Below are 20,649 nucleotides of genomic sequence, written 5' to 3'. Positions count from 1 at the left end.
GACATTGCTGCTATATGAGCCCTTTTTTGTCTTCTCTAGATAACAGTTATAGAATTGGACTATAATCATGACTTTCTTCTTGAATTTCTTTCTGCACAATGCCCTATCTTGCTGTACTCCAGTCACACATTTAGTTAACCAGAGATAAGAATGTTCTAGGATCAATACCACAACAGCTGTAAGTAAAATACAGTTTATATGACTGTCACTTGTAAGCGTTTTCACAGATAAGTACTCAGACATATTGTTCAATTTTCCTTTTAGGATACACGATATCTTAGGTTTGACATTGGACTCATTCAGGGGTTTCAGGTTTGACTCTCAGATTTGTGTGCAGATTTTTCTGGTAATGGACTAAAGCAAAAAATGAAAATTGTTGGAAGTAAATTATACCAAGCCACCACCATTGTTTGGACCTTGTATTAAACTACAGGCCCCTGCTGTCAACTGTTATCATAACAACCCTATCAGGAATGGCATAATCACGTCTGTGGTTGCTCCAATTTCAGAAATGAATTCTAGATTTTTTCTATTTGTTTCTGTGGTAGTAGCTGTTTTATTTATTTTCCTCCTTAATTTCAAGCTGTTTGACCAACATTGCAATATTACAACATTTAATTAATGATCTATGATTGCTGCTAGGTATCTCCATTGTTGAATCTTCATTATTTAAGCTTTCAAGCATAAGAATTTCACAAAATTATTTAATATTATTTAGGCAAGTTTTTTGCCCCCTTCGGCCTGTTCTTTTTATACACGAATAATATACTGAGAAGTGACTTGCATTCAAATCTTAGTACTGTAAAAGGTTCAAATTTTAATGAGTATGCTAATTTAAAAGTTGTAAATTTTGATGAAGGCTTAGTATCAACAGTGTAATAATTATAGTATTCAAAGAAGTTTCAATAGCATTAAAATTCACTGTTTACTTTTGCCAGTCAATTGCATGCCAATGACCTATTCTCTCCGTTTTTATTAAATTGTGAGAACTATTGGGAAAATTTACTCATTTGATGAGCAAGAGAATTGTATGAATAAATGTGAAAGAAGTGTACTTATGAAATTTGGCTATCATGAGTCACATCAGCATGAACGGTTTGAGGTTCAAATGGCAGTGAGTATGAAGTATTTTCGGGTTTGTAGTACCATGTAGTGTGGTAGAAGTTTGCCGACGTTTCAGAGTTAGTGTGACCATGATGATGGAGAGACAAAGAACATCTTCTCATCAGCATGAAGTTCTAACAATGCACACCAGAGTACGCAGGTGATGATAAATTGATGTTTGAGCGGGTAGTTATTATATTTCCCGAAACTTGGCGCTGAAGTAATGAGCTGTCAATCGTAATAAAAATGTAGACACGTAAGATTAAATCAATTCAGTCCATTTTTATTGAATAACATGTTGCAAGATGACTTTCGTATTGAGTTGACTCATTCGTTGTAGCAAAGTTAAGACGGAACCGACCACTTTAACATGTACGATTTTACATAACGAATTTAACATGTACGATTTTACATAACTTTGTGTCGTGTTAGAATATAGGGGCTTTGATCATATACCTTATCACAAGAAAGGTATGTTTTAAACTTCGAATAATTTTTCTCGATTACCTTCGTCATTGTGTAATGGTTGTGGGTTTTCAGTTACATCTTCCAGATAATTCTGTCAAAATATTTTTGGGGCTTGGGTCATTTCACACTTCTGAGGACCCGATGAAAATAGTAACTCCAGTTTTCTTGTAATTGTAATGATGATGTTGCAGGTTAGGTCAGCGTACATTATATTATCTTACAAGAGGAGAGCAGCCTTAGCCCCATTATACCAGAGTTGTCAGTTATGTTTAAAACTTATGACAGATTTGAAGTATACCTTCCTCAGATTAATTTAACTGACAAGTGTTTGATTATGTTCAGCCTTGTAAAGGAAGAGCCCAAGTGAAATATGTTATGGCAGATTTTTGAAGTTCAATACCTTTTCAGAATTGTGCAGCAGTCATATTGACACATGAAAGCTGATTAAGAATTAATGTGTTGCAATTTAATGTTTCAGAGTAAGTAATAACAGTATTTCCTAAAAGATAAATTAAAAATAGACTTGTCAGTGGAAAGTTGTTTTGCATGACACAAGAGTCCAAATTTTATTAGAAGACATTTATGATATTAGTGTTAATGTCTTGGTGTATGAGTAATGTCACTTTATAATTCATAGGATGGCATCAAAGAGGGAAATGTACATATGTTCATTGCCTCCAGTAGCTAAACAGCATGCAGCTGAATATCTTCATGAAAATGAGGAGAAAAGGGACAGTGACATTTGTCATATACTGGATTGGCTGCAGGGACAGTCACACCTTCATGCTCGACGTGGTTTGTATCATACCTTATTCTAAATTTGATGATGCAGAAAAGCAATTCTCAAACTGTGTACCATGAAACCCTGGGTTGCTGTACAATTCATTATGGACACCACCCTGAAAGCTATTTTTCTACTGAGATTATAAATTTTAAAGCTGTTCCTGCCCTCATGTGACATTTATAAGTACCAGGATATGCATTATTACTTAAAATTCATTGTCCACCCATTGCTGCTAGACACAAATAATATACCTGATGGAACTCATGAGTATACTAAGGAAACTTTTTGTGTAATTTGGCATTATTAATTTTCCTATCATATGAAGGTATGAGGTGGTGTAGCTCAGTCAGTATTGTGACTGGCTATGGACTGGGTGACCGGGATTCGATCCCCGATGGGGGCAGAGGATTTCAGAAGTTTTTGAATTTTGAAATTTGTTAAAGTTACAGAGGATAGAACATAACTCTTGATTATTTTTGATTAATTGCTTAATTAATTGCTTAGGGATTGACCATACAAAATTTATTTTTTTGGAACAGAAGTAAGAACAAAACTTTCTGTTAAGTAATGGACATCTTATCTTAACTCCTGAACACTGAAGAGAGTTGAACCTATAAATGGAGAATCATATAGCTTAATAATGTCTTCATTAAAAATTTTCCATTAGTGATGACTCCAAATGCCTGAAAATTTGTGAACATGAATGCAGTAATATTGTTGGTACTAATTTCTTTAAATTCCTATGCATAATTCTTCTTTTTTCAGATCCAGTAAATGTGGTACGTTTTCTACGTGGCTGCAAGTTTGATCTTGAAAAAACTAAACGCAAGCTTAGTAACTACTATGAATTACGAGCCCACTGTCCTGAATGGTTTAGCCAGAGAGACCCCTGTCTGCCTGAAATTCAAGAGCTGCTTCAGCTTGGGTGAGTTGCTGTGAACTGCAAGATCTAAAAGGTCCAGATAAGACTTTTAGAATTCAATATGCTATATAGTTAATGCTGCATGTATTTCTTCAATATGATAGGATATTTGTTAGGAATTAGCTGTCAAAGTCTAACATGCACTTGTTGATGTGACTTTCTAGGTCTCTGTAGTGGCAATGACATCAGAACAATCTGATTTGGGATACAAGAGCCCATCACTGATTCCTGTCCTGAGCCAGATCAGTCCAGGCCACACACTACTACCCTGTTTCCTTAAGATCCCCTTGTAGTCTCTTCAGGCTTTCCAACCAAAAGTTTGTATGCATTTCTGATTTTCCCTGTGTGTGCCCCACCTATTTCATACTCCTTCTTCTCCTAATAATGTTTGGTAAAAGCACAAATTGTGAAGCTCATTATTATGCAGGTGAGGTTTGAGGTTCTCCGAGTGGCTAATGTGAAGGTGGCTGTCTTCTGGGATGTTGCACTGTATAGTCTGTTAGATGATAGACGTTTCACAGGAGCCTAGTGCCACTGTTATCAGGGTGATGATGAATACAATAAAAATATAAGGACAGTGAAATAAAAGCCTGTGTTTTAATAAAGGTATAATGAAAAGGAATGGTGTATTTTGGAAGGGAATGTGAAAATTATTGATATTGTATGTCATCAGTTGTCTTTTTTGTTCCATCAGTGCTTTGAATAAGTAGCAAGGACTGTTCAGTGCAGACCAGTGTGATGAGTTACCCTCTGACATTTGATGCTAAACTTACATGTGCTACAAGCAAATTTAAGAAGACTGATTTATTAGATATTGTATTTAATGAAATAGGGAACCTAAAAGTGTGTTTTGACATATTACAAAAGGAAATTGGTTGTATAATTCAGAATTATTTATTTCCTACCATCAGATCATATGAAGGTGTCCTGTTCTATGTTGTTAAACCTGTAGTTCTTGGTTTGGCATGGGGTTCTGTAAATACTTTCATCATCAGTGGTCCACAGCCAAAACAATAACCTATACCTGGTCCATTATTATATATTTCAATTTTGATCTTTCACATTGCCCTCCATTATGCTTCTTTTTGGCTTTGGAACTTGATACATCTTGAAAAACAGGTGACTTTCCAGTGGTTGGTAGCCTTTAGTCTGGGGATGATTTTTTCAGATGCCAGCTCTTTGTTGGCTCAGTTGTGGGATATTCTGATTTCATGTGTTATTTTGAATTGGTAAACTATGTTGGCTAGCAGTATAACAGTGATCTTATTACAGAATATATCTAAGTTGATTTAAGGGTCACAACACTAAGATGTAAATTGTGACCACTTTATAGGTAGTAGGTGTCATACTGTTCATTATCAGGGTGTTCATAGACACAGACTTCACAACACATGAGTACACTACACAACACAACAGGGTAATGTACTTACAGTTGTAAGGCACTGTTTAAACTACTGCCTCCCTCTGTAAGTGTAAATCCCTATGGGATATGATTGTAGACTCCCTATGCAATCTCTAAGAGCTGCTCAGCCTTCCCAGTTATACTACATCCTTATAAGTTGTTTTTAATCTAGGATATGGCATGTCAGTAGCACTTCCATTGAACTATGTTATTCCTTTTTTCATGGAACTAAGAATCCTAACTGTTGCCTTCAGTGGACTAGTGGTTAGTGTGCTCACCACTGGACCCAAGGTTCGTGGGTTCAATGGATTTTTAAGGGTGATAAAATCGGTAGCACAACTTCCTTCGGAGGGAAAGTAAAGCTGGCAGTCCCATGCTGTAGATTTACGGCATATAAAAGAACCTTACGAGCATGATACGAGATGTTTTGTAAGAAAAATTCAGCAGTCATTTCTTACCCAAAACTCTCCTGATTAACTGCTAGATGGCTCTGGCAGTCAAATCATTATTGAGTATAAATTGTGCAGTCAGTGGGCTGGTCACTCACTACTCATAAGTGCACACTTCAAGACCAAGAAACCTCTGAAAAAAGGAGGCTGTGAAAACCCACAACAGGGTTGTAGTGCCGAGAAACAACAAGAATCCTAACTAAGCTTAATGTCGCTGGTCATTTTTAACAGTATTTATGGAGACATTTTTTTCTATTAAAAAAGGATTAATGTTAAATATTGATATGTTAATGTGGCCAACATTTATTGCAGGTGTGTGCCATCTTTAATGGACTGACCGGTTACCGCCATACCACTGTTACAAAACAAGAATTAGAACATATTTATTGTTTCCATATACCTAACTAAGGTCTGAAATCAAACTGACTACACATGTCAGAAAATTCCAGATAAGTTGGGTGTAACAATTTAAAAAATAGGACAGAGAAGTGGCAACTATTTTAGGGGATGTGGTAATTAAATTTCTTTTTGTATCATCAATTACATGTAGTGTGCAAGCAGTGTGGAAAATGTTAAATATATCAGAACATTATTGTGATTTCTGCTCTGTGTATTTTCCTTTCTTGTATGCTTACAGATAACACAAAATGTACTTTGTTCTTAATTGTTTTAGGGTTTTCCTTCCTTTGAGACGTCGGGATTCCCATGGGCGGCTTGTGGTTTTGATTCGTGCTGCTGTTCATGATCCAAAAAAGCACCGCCAAAGTGATGTGTTCAAGGTTGGGAAGATGACACTGGAATTGGCACTGGAAGATGATGAAACAGTCTCAGTATTTGGTGTAGCAGCTGTGTTTGACTTGAGTGGTGTTACTCTCGGTCATGCCATGCAGTTACCTCCTCATGTAGTTAAAAAGGCTGTGCATGCATGGCAGGTTTGTACCATCTTTTTTAAGACAGTTTAGTTGCTTCAGTAAAATGTGGTTGATTTGATAAATCAGTATGTTTCCATGTGAGAATATGAAATTTTGTGTTCTTTGCAAAAAGTGCTTGAAATCATCCCCATCTTTCTTTCCATCTACATTTCATATCCTAACCAAAATTTCATTGAATGTTGGCCCATATTAGTAAAATGTAACCCTACTTTATATGAAGATCAAACCAAATTTAAACATATTTCACAGAACATTATATTGCACAAAAGATATTAATGTGGCGTAAAATATAGATATTATGGTCTATAATTGTTTCAACATTTGATTAAATACAAGGAAAAATATTTTATGTCTCTGCATAGTGTATATCTGTATTGTTTATTGGCTTCTCCATGAATACAATGACTATACAGTATATTATTGATACTGTTGATTATTTTTTTCTATGAACAAGTAATCAGTATGGGGTAGTGGCTGTCTTATTCCCCACATATCCATGGTTTTTATTGATCAGACACTTGTATCAGAAATTTATGGCGTTTGTTTATTGTTTGTTTAGCAACACTTTTTCAATCAGCAGAATTAATGGAAGCAAATTATACTAACATGTAGGTCCTTGGAATCAGAATTCTGGATATTATTATATAAATCACAAATGTTTAATGTTTGTCACAGAATGTTATTAACAAGTTTGTTTGAATGTTGTAGCTCACTGTTTCAGTAGCTGCTGTAAAGTTATGGAAAGTTATTTTTTATGTGCATTTTAAATATTACATGAATTATGACAGGATACAGCAAGCAGAAGAATTTGAATGAGAAAGTAAACTTTAATTTCATTTGAATAACTTCACCATTTTTATTTAAATTATAATTATAGTAGAAGCTTGTAGGCTGTTACAAGTCTGGTGTTTCTAATTCCTTTGGCTTCTTTCCTTAGAACTGCTATCCTGTACGTACAAAGAGTTTAGATTTTGTGAATGCACCTCCACATGTCAACATTGTGCTTAATATTTTTCGCCGCTTTATGACAGAGAAATTGCGACAGAGGGTAAGTACTAAGTGTTGGAAATATGTATTTTAACACTTCTAACCACCCTCTTAGTTCTGCTACTTGCATGGTCAAAATGTTTCTGATTTTTGATGTTTATTAGTGTGTAGAAAAGTCTGCCATTGATTAATATCCTGAGCTAACTGAATCCAATCTCCACCTTCATACCCTTTTATAGACAGTTATGTAAGTTTGAATGCAGAGAATGTTAGTTTGTTGTCTGTAATGAAGCTGAATGGCTTATATTGCCATTGTTGGCCACAATAACTTGAATTTGTATTAAAAATATGTGTTGTTAAATTTACTCAAGTAAACTTTGATGACATATGTCAGGTACATGTGCATGGATGCAGTCTGGCATCATTGCATACTGTTGTGGAACCTGAACTCCTGCCTAGAGAATATGGGGGAACAGATGGCACACTGCAGGATCTCATTGGTGAGTCACCAAAAGACGGGAAAGTAATATGTAAGAATTGGGAGTCTAAATTTACTTTTTATATATTAAAAAATGTGTAAACATTAATAAATCAGGCAATCTCTCTTATCATTTGTATAGCTTCCACAATTTCTCAGTACAGGTAACATTTCAGAACAGATTTTTGTGTGCTTCAGATTACTGGCAGCACCATGTGACGGAGAAACGAGAATGGTTCCTTCAGGATGAGCGATATAAGGCCACCAGCTAATTGTTGCATTCCATTACAGTTGTGTATACAGTATTTTTTAAATTTTCCAAAAGAAATAAGTATAGTTGTTACTAAGATATTTTTATTTCTGGAGGTTATTACTTTATATACAGTAACATGTATGGTACAATATATATAAATGACCAATACTAACAGGACAACAGCTTCATGCATTATTAAAAGGCATCTGGATTCAGCACCTGTTGCTGTATCAGATGGAAAAAGAAATTTGTAAAGTAAAAGTATACTAGATCAGTTTGTTACCATATTAGGTTAGTATTCAGAGAGGCATGTTTTGTCCCTGACACAGCCACTCTTGATGGAAACAAAAAAAAATCAGTTTCATCATCATCGTCCTAACCACCTACACTTTCTACTCCCACACCTCTTATATAACCCTTACTCTTCTTCATTATCCTGTGTTAATAATAATGACCTGTTACATCTGGAATTGTTCGTTGCATAGTAGGGATACAGTATTTCATTATGGAGTTGATGACCTCTTCATCAGAAGGTATGCAGTGTTGAATCACTCTAATGTTTAAATATGTTAACATCTGTGAAAGTAAAGGTCTGTAGTCAAATTCACCCAACTTTGGATTAACCAACCCAAAGCCCATGTTTCTTGATCTGTTTTCTAGGGGAGCTCATAAAAACTCCTCAATTGATAGTAATTTGTTTTTAATAGACATTTATCTTTCTTTCAAATTCTTGATTTAGTCATGTTTCAGTGCCTCTTTTTAACTCTGTATACAGAGATTTATGTCTTTGTTGCCCAAATATAGCAGATTTTAATTTAAAAAACCAAGAGTTATGTGCAAGGACCAGAAGTAACTCAGTCTACTGGATGAAACTTAGTGATTTGATATTCTTAATCAACTTATAATTATGATATTCAAAAGAAAGTAAGTAGGAGTATATATTATTATATTATTTACTAGTTAGTATGGTTGATGGGCTGTTAAATGGTATTGCAAAAGAAAGAAGATGTAGAAAGTGAAATCTGAGGTTCTCACAGTGGTGAAGATATGTGTTCTGGGTTGTGATGCCATGTGGAGTCATAGGTAAACGTTTTGGAGAAACATTAGTTATGCTTCAGTTTGATTTTGAGCAGTCATTCACCAACATGAATATTTTAATTTGAAACATCGACGGGTCTGGTACACATATACTCTGTAGGCCATCAAATTTTAAGTTTTAATCCCGAGGAATATAGAATCATTGGTTAGGACAGGGCCGTCATGATTCGAAATAAATTTTGTAACATCCACCAAAGCGGGATGTGGTGAACATAGAAATATGTGGAGGCTCTTTGGTATCACCTATCGACATCATTTCAGAAACGGATCTCAAATAATTATTTCTTAAAATTTCTTTATAAGAGGTGATATTTACAATAAACCAAACAGTCCGTTCTCCATGAACCAATGAAATACTTCACTACAATCAACGAATTAAACGGTCGCTTTGTATCATAAATAAGCACACCGTAAAACACTCTACTTTATTAGATAATTTTATAATTGAGACATATTGTAGACACAAGTTATGATTTTATATTGAAAGAATTTCTGATATGTCAAGGATGTTTGTTGTTTTTTTACCTATGCTTATGGAGCCACGCCCATTGAGAACGCCTGCGGATTTGCTAATTTCAGCACCCTAATTTCTTCGCATCTACCTCTCTTTTCAGTCGCCCACTGAAAATAAATTTATGCGTAAAAATGCATTAACTGGTAAAGTTAATGTGGGAAAGGACAAAGTGGGATCATAGCATTGTAGCGAAGGATTTGTTGACGCCCAGCTTTATATTGGCCCTGTACAGTTTCTGAATAGGAATACGCAAAGCAATTAATCTTACTGTCATATATATAAGTTTGGCTAGACCCGATCCAGCAGTCCGGCGAAAGGTGCAGTATTCCTTTTTTACTTTGCCTTTTCCAGACGAGTCAGTTTCATTTTGTGAAAAATAAAATAATATACATTATATGGCTTTGTGCTCATAATTTTATCAGATATAGATAGTTTATGTTTTGTTTGTGTATAATAGAGTGTAATGAAATGAATGTAGTTTTCCGAACTAGGCTATATAATTATTGTTGTTTCACAGCACAGCATGGAGGTAATTAAAGAGGAACCTAATTCGGATGAAGAGATACACCCAATATCTTCACAGAATGAACATTGCCTGGTTTATACGAAGGATAATCATTCTGTACATGCAACATTCTTTGTAGTAGGGACAGAAACTGAGGTTAGGTTCAGTTATTGTTATTTGTTAGATTTATTAACATTTTATACTGTTGCCTTACTTGCTGTAGTACAATATTGGCACATAGCCTTAAACTAATTTCTTGCTCATAAAGTAGTGTGCTAATCAATTATTTTTAAATGCTGTATCAATTACTGATGCTTTATCGTAATTATTGTAGAATGCTATCGGTGTTGAATATTGAATATAAAAGTAGAGATCGAGGTGTATTTTAAGGTACATGTAACCACAAAGAATTTCTAGTGGTTGTCCATGACTAAGAAATAAACTGTGTACCTCCAGAATGCAATTCAGATGGCTGTAATGTGTTCAATGAGATGTGAGTGAGGTGGGGAAACCATTATCATAAGTGACATTGGCGTGGTATATCTCTGAGGGAACAGTGAAATACAAGAGGAATCTTCACTCAGGTTAGTGATATCAGTGGTGGAGACTTAAACATAGTATTGGTTTGACCTCCACACTCACCAGTCAGCAATGTTCATATGGCTCAGTATATAGTCAACTCACATGCATTAATTTGTCAACAGTTAACAGATAAAACAGTTCAGATCAGAAATTAAAAAAAAAATATACCTCTTTGCATTGTCAGTTTCACTATGCCAGAAATATTTAATATGTCACTGTTCTGAAAGTCAGTGGTTGCATTTTTGTTACTACAGATAGGTTGGTTGTGTTACCACAAGTAATTTTGGGTCCTCAGTTGTGAGTGGGATTCAACAATGATGGCGGAGTTTTTATTGTAGTAGACTGTGTTGCTTTGTAAAATTCATTAGTATTAGTGTTATACCCACCAGTATAGTTTGATAGTTTTCTAAAAAGTAATACCAGTAGTAACACTATGGTCATATGCCTCCAGATTGGCCATATGCACGTATTACATGTCCATTTGTTTCACTATAAGCCACAACCTGTCTGCATTAACTGTCCTGTACAACATACTGTACATGTTTATTTTTTCTGTGACATCATGTATTGTGCATTTATTGTTCTTTATGATATGTTTTGTAAAATGTTAACATCTCTCCTTTCTTTTCCCCTTTCATTATAACATTAGGTATAATTTACATGCTGAATGTTCTTTATATAGCTAGAAGAGGCACAAAATACAAAAGTCAAAAATGAAGTAAGAACAGAGGAATGTGAAATGTGTCCAACCAGGTGAGCATGATGTTATGACTTATTTGTGTAAAATCAGCAAGGATTAGGAATGGCACATCTTCGGGATATATTATGAATATCAGAACAAGAATGTAAATCACAGTTAAACCATAATTTGCTTATTGTATTATTTAGCAGATAAATGACAATAAATGTGTTTTGCCTTTGAAATACTTTCTGTGGCATTTATATTACTTCTAAGTAAACCTATAGTAGTAATATAGTATTCTTTTATCCAAATTGTCTTTAATGTTACTATCTTCTGCATGCTAACTGAATAAATTCAGGTAATCTGGCTATATTTTGAATTGCATGTTTAAGATTATAACAGAACAAGTGGTTTATTTTCAAGTGAATAATGTGGTTATTATTATTAATAATTGCACACAGTCACTGATTATTCATAATTGATAGGCAAAAATCAATACATATCCACCACTTGATCTGCATTACTGCAACAAATTCATCAACCTGACTCCAGTTTTATGAGATAAAATGAAGTGGCATTTTGTCAACATCAGTTGTAATGGTTGACCACCAACAACTTATCTGGAATTTGCTAGTGACATTTCCTATACATCAGACTTAATGGTTATATTGTTTTGACTTGGTCACCAGGACATCAGTTTTGTAAGTGGGTTACGCCACATAAATGGATGTAAATAATAAAGTAGAAGAGGCAGTGATATATTTGTTCTTTTATATTTCTGTAAGACAAGATTGTGCATTTATAAGCATAAATGTACTTTTAATAATTCTGTAAGTAACAGTTGGATGAATATTAGAAATGTATTTTCCTTGTTATGATCCTGATCGTGGTCTAGCGGTTAGAACGCTGGCCTTGTAATCCTGGGGTCTCGGGTTCGATTACCGGCAGTGCCCGAATTTATAACTTGTGTTGGGCAAGGCCGTGGTCTAGGCAACACGGAGTTTTCCTCCGGGGTCTTCCCCGGTTTCTCCGTGGCATCCCAACAATTACTCCATTCACACACAGAAGAAGGCAATGGCAAACCACTTCTGGATCATCTGCCAAGAACGTATATGAACAGGTCCCAGTCCGACAAAAGGATGGAAGGATCCTGTTCATATGGACCTGTCGTCAGACAGAACACTAAATAATAATAATAATAATAATCCTGATCAGTGTATGTAATCATTGTTATTTTTACGTTCATCCTTACTGTTTCTTTTTCAAAGAGCTACTGTAACAAAATGTTCTTCTGTAAATGAACGCACTTATTGTTATGCTCCAGTAGCAGTCTTGTTCTGCTTTATCCATGTGTGGATTAGTGTTAGTTTATATAATATATAATAGTGTTATATTTGATGCATATGATATTTAGTATTGAATGTGATCTGAGAATCATAATGATGGTTCATTAAATGTACAGTTCATTTTCATGCCCAGTGGCACTTTCAAATGCAAAATGATTTAATTTCTTTTTGTGTATGCCACCTTGCCTGCCACAACCATTTGACTAGCTTCAAGTCTGCTGTACATTGTTTGTTATTGTTGAAATTAATGGCAGCTTTGTAAAAACTGTTAGCATTTCTGTAGTGCATTTGACATTGTCTGTTTTCTTTAGCAGTGGAGGGGATCTGAGTAATCAACATGCTGCTGAGGGCAGTATTACAACAGATGTTGGTGTGTATACTGACAGTCAACAAGGATACATTAGACAAGCAAACATTAGTCATGAGAATGACTCGTATGTTGAAGAAACACATGATAAAAACTTGAATAGCTCTGTTATCTTAGGCATTAAGCATTTTGATAGTGAAATGAATACTGACCAATATTTGATACAAGAACTCGATAAGAGTGAAGGAGAAAAGGTACATGAATGTGAAAGATGCCACAAACACTTTTCAAATAATGGGAACCTGGTAGCACACTCATGCATCAACACAGGAGATAAATTCTTCAGCTGTGAAGTGTGCTGCAAAAGATTCAGGCTTCGCCACCACCTTGCAATCCATACCCGTACCCATACAAGTGATAAACCATACAGCTGCCATATATGCAACAAACACTTCAGCCACAATAACTCCCTTGTGCGTCATACTTCTACTTTTCATCCCATTAAGATATTTAGCTCTGAAATAGATAACAGAGTATCCACTGTTGCAAATCACACTAGTCCTCGCATGGGATCCTTTAGATGTGACATATGTGAGAAGCTGTTCACACACCGTGGTAGCTTTGTGCGTCATACTCGGATTCACACTGGGGACAAACGCTTCAACTGTGAGGTCTGCAGTAAAACATTCATAGAACGTGCGTCTCTTGTAGCACACACTCGTATCCATACTGGTGATAAACCTTTCAGCTGCAGTATCTGTAATAAAAGCTTTGTGCATCGCAAATCACTCTCAGATCATTCTCGTACTCACACAGGAGATAAACCTTTTAGTTGTGAGGTATGTAAAAAACAGTTCACACAGTATGGGAATCTTGTTCTTCATACACGAATCCACACAGGGCACAAACCATTCAGTTGTGAAGTTTGCAAGAAAAGTTTCACACAACGTGCACACCTTTCACTTCATACTTTGACCCACACAGGACACAAGCCTTTTAGCTGTGAAGTATGCAAAAAACGTTTTACACAACAAGGAACTCTGCAGGAACATAGCCGAACTCACACCGGAATTCGGCCTTTTACATGTGGAATTTGCCATAAAAGTTTCTCTCACCATAGTACTTTGGTGCAACACACTTATATCCATACTGGAAATAAGCCTTTCTCCTGTATCATATGCAATAAAAGTTTCAGACAGCGTTCTACTCTTGTAGTACATGCTCGTACCCACCCTGTTGATAAAACTCTAAACTCTGAAGTGCTTTACTGTAAGTCTGTTGGGGACCGTAATGGACAATAGTCTTTTGAGTATCAGATGTGCAAAGTTTGTGTCTCAGAAGGTGGAAGTGTAGTGTACCTGTTTATGTAATTTACAATATGTTTATCTTACATGTTTGAATAATGTACTGTGGGTTATGTAACTCAAACATCATTATCCTTCCACCCCCTTCTTACCTACCTGTGTAATATAATCTGATATTGTATCTATGTCAGTTGTGGCTTTTTAGTTGTGATGCCATGTGGTCTTATAGGTGGTTACATTTTGGATGAATATATTCCCTTAATCATCAGTGTAAAGTGATCTTGTGGCTACTGGTGGAAATTCAATTTTCTTTGTATGTCTTAATATTATATTTATTTACTATAGAAGTGTTTCTCTGATGTGTATAATTATAAATATTTCTTACACATGTATATTTTTGTATTTTTGCATGCCTATTCAAAATCTTTTAGTTGTTTTGCAGTACTGAGTTACATTTTTCGCTTGTGAAATTAAAAAGTAAAGCCGACCCACAATACACCATGTGGGCTCGTAGGGGGAGAACATTATTATCCATGGTACTAGATAGGGATGAGTGGTCAGACTCACGCCCCTGCCGCACTTTACCCTCGCGGGGGGAGGGGGGAGAATCGCGAAACCGTGATACTCATTGGATAGGAAGTAGGTTGGGCTGACGTGTTGTACAAGGAAAATCCTGCTCTTTCGGAGATCGAACCCCGGTCTAGTTATCTCTTCACCACGCTATATCCCCTGCTCATCTTATATATAACTTGATTTGACAATCGTGGTTTGTACTGTGCACAAATTATTGAGCTCATTAAGCAGTACTTTCTGCTGACGTTATTTCCATTTTAACCAGGCTATTGTCACGGCTTCTTAGATGACACCTGAATGTGTTGTAAAATTGTAATTGGCGTCGGAGAATTTTGTGTCAGTGTATGTCGGAAGCAATAAAAGTATACGTAAGTAACGAGATTTATTGTTACGTTATGGCTTATTGTTTGACATTATAGTAAAGACTGTAGACCTGCATCGTCTGGGATAACACACTGAATTGTCCGATGTGACAATTATATCGATACATTATGCTATATACACGATCACAATATGAATATTAGTGTGTATACTTGTTTCTGGACACCTAATATTGATGAAATATATGACATCTATATACTTGAATATAAGGATGTGTAACTCTAATTTATTTTAAGGGTCTCTTTATTTTAGTGTCTAAATTAACTTGTAGTATGTGTATATTTTGAGTTCTTTAACAGATTTTTAGATAGTTTTATAGCTTACTGCTTATACTGGTTGTATCATGGATAACATTAGACTGGAGATGGGAGTGACAATCCCTATTATTATTATTATTATATAGTAGCCAGTGGATTTTTTAGAAGTGTCACAAAAGTTCAAATATTTTGAAACATTGGCAACAAATCAAAATTATATTGACAAATTTTGTATATATTAATTTTTGGGAATGCTTGCTGTTATGCAATAAGAATCTTTTGTCTTACCAACTACTATCTATTAATATGAATATTATAATATAGCAGAAATTCTGCCAGTTTTGTGTAGATCACAAATATTTGGTCCTTAAAGGACCTTATTGATATAATCATAGCTGTAGCATTACCAACATTTTTAAACACATCAATTATGAAGCAAGATTCTGAATTAATTAGGTATCATAAGGAAAGGTTTCTGTGACTTCCAAATTCTCAGATTAGTTGAAAAATGTTGTCCTATTAGACATTCATGCATTTGAATGTTTGGAAATATTCAGAAGTACCGATTGTTGGTGGACACTTATACTTGTAATTATCAGCACTGCACTTAAGATTCTGCTTTTGTTCCGACCTGTGTGACGGGAAGTGAGGCACAGTTAGAAGATGTGGGAAATGAATCATCTGAATTTTATAAAGATATGAAATCAAGCAGTAAATTGTTGTACATTCTAAGACCTTATTTTAGTATCTGATATGGAGAACTTATTTTACAGCACAATATGGATGTAATTAAAGTGGAACCTGATTCAGATTGTGAAACTCATGTGACATCAATCTGCAATGATGTGAAAGAGGAAAAACAGTGTATGCCCACAATTAAACAAGAAGATGAGGTGGGTTTGCTTGTCTACTTTTCATTTAAATTTTTTTTATCAATATTAATTTCTCCAATTTAATATGTGAAACAACATACTAAATTAAATTACAAAGAATGGGCATTATTGGTGGTAGCATAATCATGCATGATACTGCAAAACAAAACAATTTTGTTTTATAAGTAAATAGAACTACTATCAATGTGAAATGGAAAGAACACCAGTTGAAAAGCTAGATAAAGGATAGATTTTAATAGTACAGTCTTTTGTGGGATTTGAGGTTCTCTTGGCAGCGAGTATGAAGATGGCTGTCTTCTGGGTACCATCACTGTGTAGTGTGGCAGAAGTTTACCAGTGTTTCAGAGGTACTTGACGCCATGGAAACATTGGTAAATGTCTACTAGACTACACAGTACTAAAACCTAGGAGACAACCATCTTTGTTACTGCATTTTATTATGTTGTTTATTGTTGGTTAACAACTCAGTGAAACAGTTGATTGTACTTTATGTCTGAAGGTTTGTCAGAATACACTTCCTTTGTAGAAATACTGAATGCTCATCTGCTTTCATCAGTGTTTTATTTTTCTGCATTGAATGAAGGCGACCTTTATTAGAGCATACTTTCGGTATTGTGGGTATTGAAGTTAATGAAATGTGCACGTGGAAAATAAATATTTTATATCCTGATGAATTTGTTCACAGCCTAATTTAGATTTGAACTACTCACACCCTGAATCAGATAAGAGGAACATAATATACTTTGTCAGTGAGGTGAAGGAAGAAGAGGATCCTATATCAGTACCTGCGCCTATAATAAAGACTGAAATTGGGGTGAGTGATATTTTGAAGTTTGTGCTAGATTAACCAGATCTGACACATTTTTCTCATTATTATATAAAAGCCCTTTTTTTTATATCTTAATTTATATCTTTATATTTGTATCAATAAAAGCCCTTTGTTAGAAATATTATTTGAACCATGTTATGACATGTTTGTTGTGAGAAACACACACACATATATATAATCAAGGCATGCTGGATGTAAAGCATCAGCCTACAATACATCTACATTTCATGTTATATGTAAATCACATGTTATATCTATCTTGGACTTAATAATATTTAATCCCAGTATTTATATGTTTCATGTTATAAATATGGCATAGCAAATGTTTGTCATTGCATGATATTTACTCAGCAGTTGTGGATGATTGATTGAAATGTACATGGTATGCAGTACATGTCTTAAATCTTAATTTAGATTTGTAACTTTCAAACATGGACATTTTGGGCAGCAGATTCCATTTTTCTGTTCTGCATTTACATTTTCTTAACAATCAGCACATAACACAGAGTTCTTCAGAATTTTTTGTTATTCATTTTCCCTTGTCAGTTGTAAAACTGATATTTTTAATTTTGTAATTCTGAAACTTCTCTCCTTGTATCTGTTTCATTGATTCATTATAACTTTGTGCATACTTGCATATCTTGTGTAACAGGACACTACACTGGTCAAGGAAGAGTGGAAGGATGAAGTAGAAACGGAGGATTATCAGATACCTGTGAACAAGTGAGTGGTTTCTTAGTTCACTATTTTAATAATAATTTGTTGTTTATTTATACTTGCATTGTTATTTGAAGTTCCCAAAACATTCCTAGTACTGGCATGCATGCCATTGTTGGTCATGGAAAGTGCTTGTAGATGTGTCAAGAGAAATAAATGTTGTTTATAGCTAACAACCATGATGTGGCAAATTTGAAATAAGTGAAACAGTCATTGAATAGCTGTTCTATGGACTGCTGATGGTTTGATACCATCAGATCTATGTAGTAGTAGTAGTAGTTTTTGACACAGTTGTTTTCCATTTTAATTTATGGGCAGATCTATTAGATCCAGTTTTTAAAATTAATCCAATATTCTTCTGACACATCTGTATTGAGTATAATAATATGATGTATATGAGCATGACCTGTTTTCTGCAATTGAAATATTACATCTATATGCACATTACTTTATACTGTTTTTCATGAAATGATACAACCAGTAGCATTTCCACAAGTTTTTCCTTTTTTCTTTGTGTGATGGAACTTCTGTATGTTTATTACATCACAATCTGAAGTTATGTATCTTGTTCCTCAAAAATGGTGGTGTATAGCAAAAAATTTATTTCGAAAAACAGCTAAATATTGTTTACAAGCTTACCACCAAAATAGCCACAGTGTGGCCCTTGAACTTATTAGTGTTTGCATCTTTCACATATGTTTGTTTCAGAAATATAGTTTGTATTTTAAAACTGTATTTTGTGAAAAATGGCTGCTTTTATGAGCTTTATACACTTGCATGTGAATATGTGTTCACATATGCCACTGTTTTTTTACAGTTCATTGATCATACAACAAGAAAGTTGTTTCCCTGCTGACTACATGAAACAAGACATGCATATATATAACCAGAATGAGCATGTCACAGAAGCTAATGTGTATAATAACACTTATGGGCATTTGGACATGAATGCTACAGGCTGTCTTAGTGCAAAAGTAATTCCAGAGTGTAGTACAGTGAAGGATGGGACAATTCACCACTGTAAAATGTGTAGCGAAACATTTTCAGATATATATGATCTCAATGTTCATATTCGTAATCACACGGGAAGAAATTTTCACAAGTGCAATGTCTGTGATGAAACATTTTCGTACAGCAGTGCTCTGAAGGTGCATTCCCGTTATCACACAGGCGAAAAGCCATATAGTTGTGATGTGTGCCATAAAACGTTTCAAACAAAAGGTAAAATGACAATTCACAATCGTGTCCACACGGTAGAGAAGCCTTATGCTTGTGAACTCTGCAGTACAACATTCTCCTCTAGTTCAGATCTGAAGAAGCATATGCGCATTCACACAGGGGAGAAACCTTACTCCTGTGATGTGTGTAACAAAAGATTTACAAGAAGTTCTTCCTTGAAAAGTCATTACCGCCTACACACAGGAGAGAAACCATATACATGTGATATATGCTGTAAGTCATTTTCCCATAGTTCGAATTTCCATGAACACTATCGGACGCACACAGGTCTGACACCATATAATTGTGACATTTGCAAGAAGAAATTCATAAATAGTTCAGAGCTAAAGAAACACATGCGTAACCACACAGGCGAAAAGCCATATTCTTGTGAAGTGTGCGAGAAAAAATTTTCTACAAAATTTTCTTTGAAAGCACATAAGTATGTTCACTCTGGTGACAAGCCGTTTGCTTGTGATATATGTGGGAAAAAATTTGTTAACAGAAGCGAACTTGCAAGACATTTTCGCGTTCACACAGGTGAGAAACCTTCGATTTGTGATGTTTGTGCTAAGATGTTTTCATCCAGGTACAACCTTTTGGTACATTATCGTATTCATACTGGTGAAAAACCATATGATTGTGATAAATGCAAAAAGAAGTTCTCTAGCAAGAATGATCTCAGTAAACATTTACAAAGTCACACTGGAGAGAAACCGTACAGTTGCAGTGTCTGCATGAAGAAATATCAAAATCGCTCGAAACTGAATCAGCATTTTCGGCTGCACACTGGAGAAAGTAACTTTACTTGTGATGTATGTCAAAAGAGATTTTCGAATACCTGGAATCTAAAATGTCATTATCGTATTCATTCGGGAGAGAAGCCATATGCTTGTGGCAGCTGTGAAGAGAAATTCTCTTCTAGTTGGAATCTGAAGAAGCATATTCAGGTTCATGATCAACAAGCGACTTTGAAGTGTGATGAATAGATAAATTCCTCTATGCAGTGGTTAAAATTTACAGTTATCCATAATCTGTTGTACATTTTATCAAGGTATTTAATTTTTTGATGAAAGACTCTCGGGCTACAAGCTGCGTCAGGTGGCTGCGTAACAAACTGGTCCTCTGTAGTCCACAACATTAGATTCAACTTAAGAAGATTAAAATACACCCAACACATCCTCGACCATGGATATGAATACAACCCCATGGAAGATATCATGGACATGTTAAGAATAGCCTCGAAAGGTAAAATGCGTGACATTTTAGAAAAATTCCATATATATAAAACTAGTAAAAACCAAAATATCATAAATGAACAGAACACCCATGAGTCCAATGTGTTATTTGACCTAGCAATAAACAGAAAAAAGTAAATTTCATATACAATAATTGGCTACCCTGATTTCAGAGGAGTTATTGTATACCCTACACATTTCAAAAACTGACAGTACCGCCCATGCTTCGTTGAAGTTCACAGGCACAGACGGCACAACCACGGCCATCAGACCAGTGGACTAATAGCTAAGTGCCCAATATAATACACCCTCTCCTGTGAAACTAACATGCAGTGAAGTGTACCTAAATATGGTTTTGTAAAGAACTTACCCTTATGCTTTATTAAAAACCATAATCATTTATATTATGATTTGACTTGCTTTTGC

The 20,649-nt window shown here is 35.0% G+C and overlaps 2 protein-coding genes across 19 annotated transcripts; both read left to right on the top strand.

Annotated features, from left to right (window-relative positions):
- Nucleotides 1-29: 29 nt before the first annotated feature.
- Nucleotides 30-11,404, top strand: pinta (prolonged depolarization afterpotential (PDA) is not apparent). 17 transcript variants are annotated; one of them, XM_022074442.2, is made up of 10 exons: nucleotides 226-1,264; nucleotides 2,210-2,367; nucleotides 3,122-3,281; nucleotides 5,803-6,061; nucleotides 6,999-7,109; nucleotides 7,443-7,548; nucleotides 7,725-9,708; nucleotides 9,909-10,052; nucleotides 10,353-10,480; nucleotides 11,161-11,404. In XM_022074442.2, the coding sequence occupies exons 1-7, from the start codon at nucleotides 1,194-1,196 to the stop codon at nucleotides 7,796-7,798; spliced, it is 939 nt and encodes a 312-aa protein (XP_021930134.1). In that variant the 5' UTR covers nucleotides 226-1,193; the 3' UTR covers nucleotides 7,799-9,708; nucleotides 9,909-10,052; nucleotides 10,353-10,480; nucleotides 11,161-11,404. The 17 variants fall into 17 exon arrangements, with proteins under 17 accessions (XP_021930146.1, XP_021930140.1, XP_021930138.1 ...); XM_022074452.2 differs by lacking the exon at nucleotides 226-1,264 and adding exons at nucleotides 1,294-1,476; nucleotides 1,981-2,051 and having other exon boundaries at nucleotides 10,353-11,404; XM_022074450.2 differs by lacking the exon at nucleotides 226-1,264 and adding exons at nucleotides 1,294-1,575; nucleotides 1,981-2,051 and having other exon boundaries at nucleotides 10,353-11,404.
- Nucleotides 11,159-20,625, top strand: LOC110834853 (uncharacterized). Of its 2 annotated transcripts, none has more exons than XM_022074438.2 (5): nucleotides 11,159-11,231; nucleotides 16,102-16,221; nucleotides 16,907-17,035; nucleotides 17,703-17,773; nucleotides 18,585-20,189. In XM_022074438.2, the coding sequence occupies exons 2-5, from the start codon at nucleotides 16,108-16,110 to the stop codon at nucleotides 19,972-19,974; spliced, it is 1,704 nt and encodes a 567-aa protein (XP_021930130.1). In that variant the 5' UTR covers nucleotides 11,159-11,231; nucleotides 16,102-16,107; the 3' UTR covers nucleotides 19,975-20,189. The 2 variants fall into 2 exon arrangements, with proteins under 2 accessions (XP_021930130.1, XP_021930128.1); XM_022074436.2 differs by lacking the exon at nucleotides 11,159-11,231 and adding an exon at nucleotides 14,111-15,058 and having other exon boundaries at nucleotides 18,585-20,625.
- The last annotated feature ends 24 nt before the right edge of the window (nucleotides 20,626-20,649 follow it).

This window comes from Zootermopsis nevadensis, unplaced genomic scaffold, assembly GCF_977971745.1.
Source record: "Zootermopsis nevadensis isolate Lab colony 2312 unplaced genomic scaffold, Znev_1.0 Znev_ptg000061l, whole genome shotgun sequence".
Lineage (NCBI taxonomy): Eukaryota > Metazoa > Arthropoda > Insecta > Blattodea > Termopsidae > Zootermopsis > Zootermopsis nevadensis.
The sequence above is the reverse complement of the archived record's forward strand: the minus strand, read 5'-3'. Positions and strand labels throughout refer to the sequence as shown.

Coding starts and splice junctions, on each gene's coding strand:
- pinta (XM_022074444.2), top strand. CDS start 1,194: ATGATGATGGAGAGACAAAGAACATCTTCTCATCAGCATGAAGTTCTA. Junction 1,265..2,209: donor ATGCACACCAGAGTACGCAG/GTGATGATAAAT, acceptor TATAATTCATAG/GATGGCATCAAAGAGGGAAA. Junction 3,282..5,802: donor CAAGAGCTGCTTCAGCTTGG/GTGAGTTGCTGT, acceptor TAATTGTTTTAG/GGTTTTCCTTCCTTTGAGAC.
- LOC110834853 (XM_022074436.2), top strand. CDS start 15,035: ATGTCGGAAGCAATAAAAGTATAC. Junction 16,222..16,906: donor CAATTAAACAAGAAGATGAG/GTGGGTTTGCTT, acceptor ATTTGTTCACAG/CCTAATTTAGATTTGAACTA. Junction 17,774..18,584: donor TATCAGATACCTGTGAACAA/GTGAGTGGTTTC, acceptor GTTTTTTTACAG/TTCATTGATCATACAACAAG.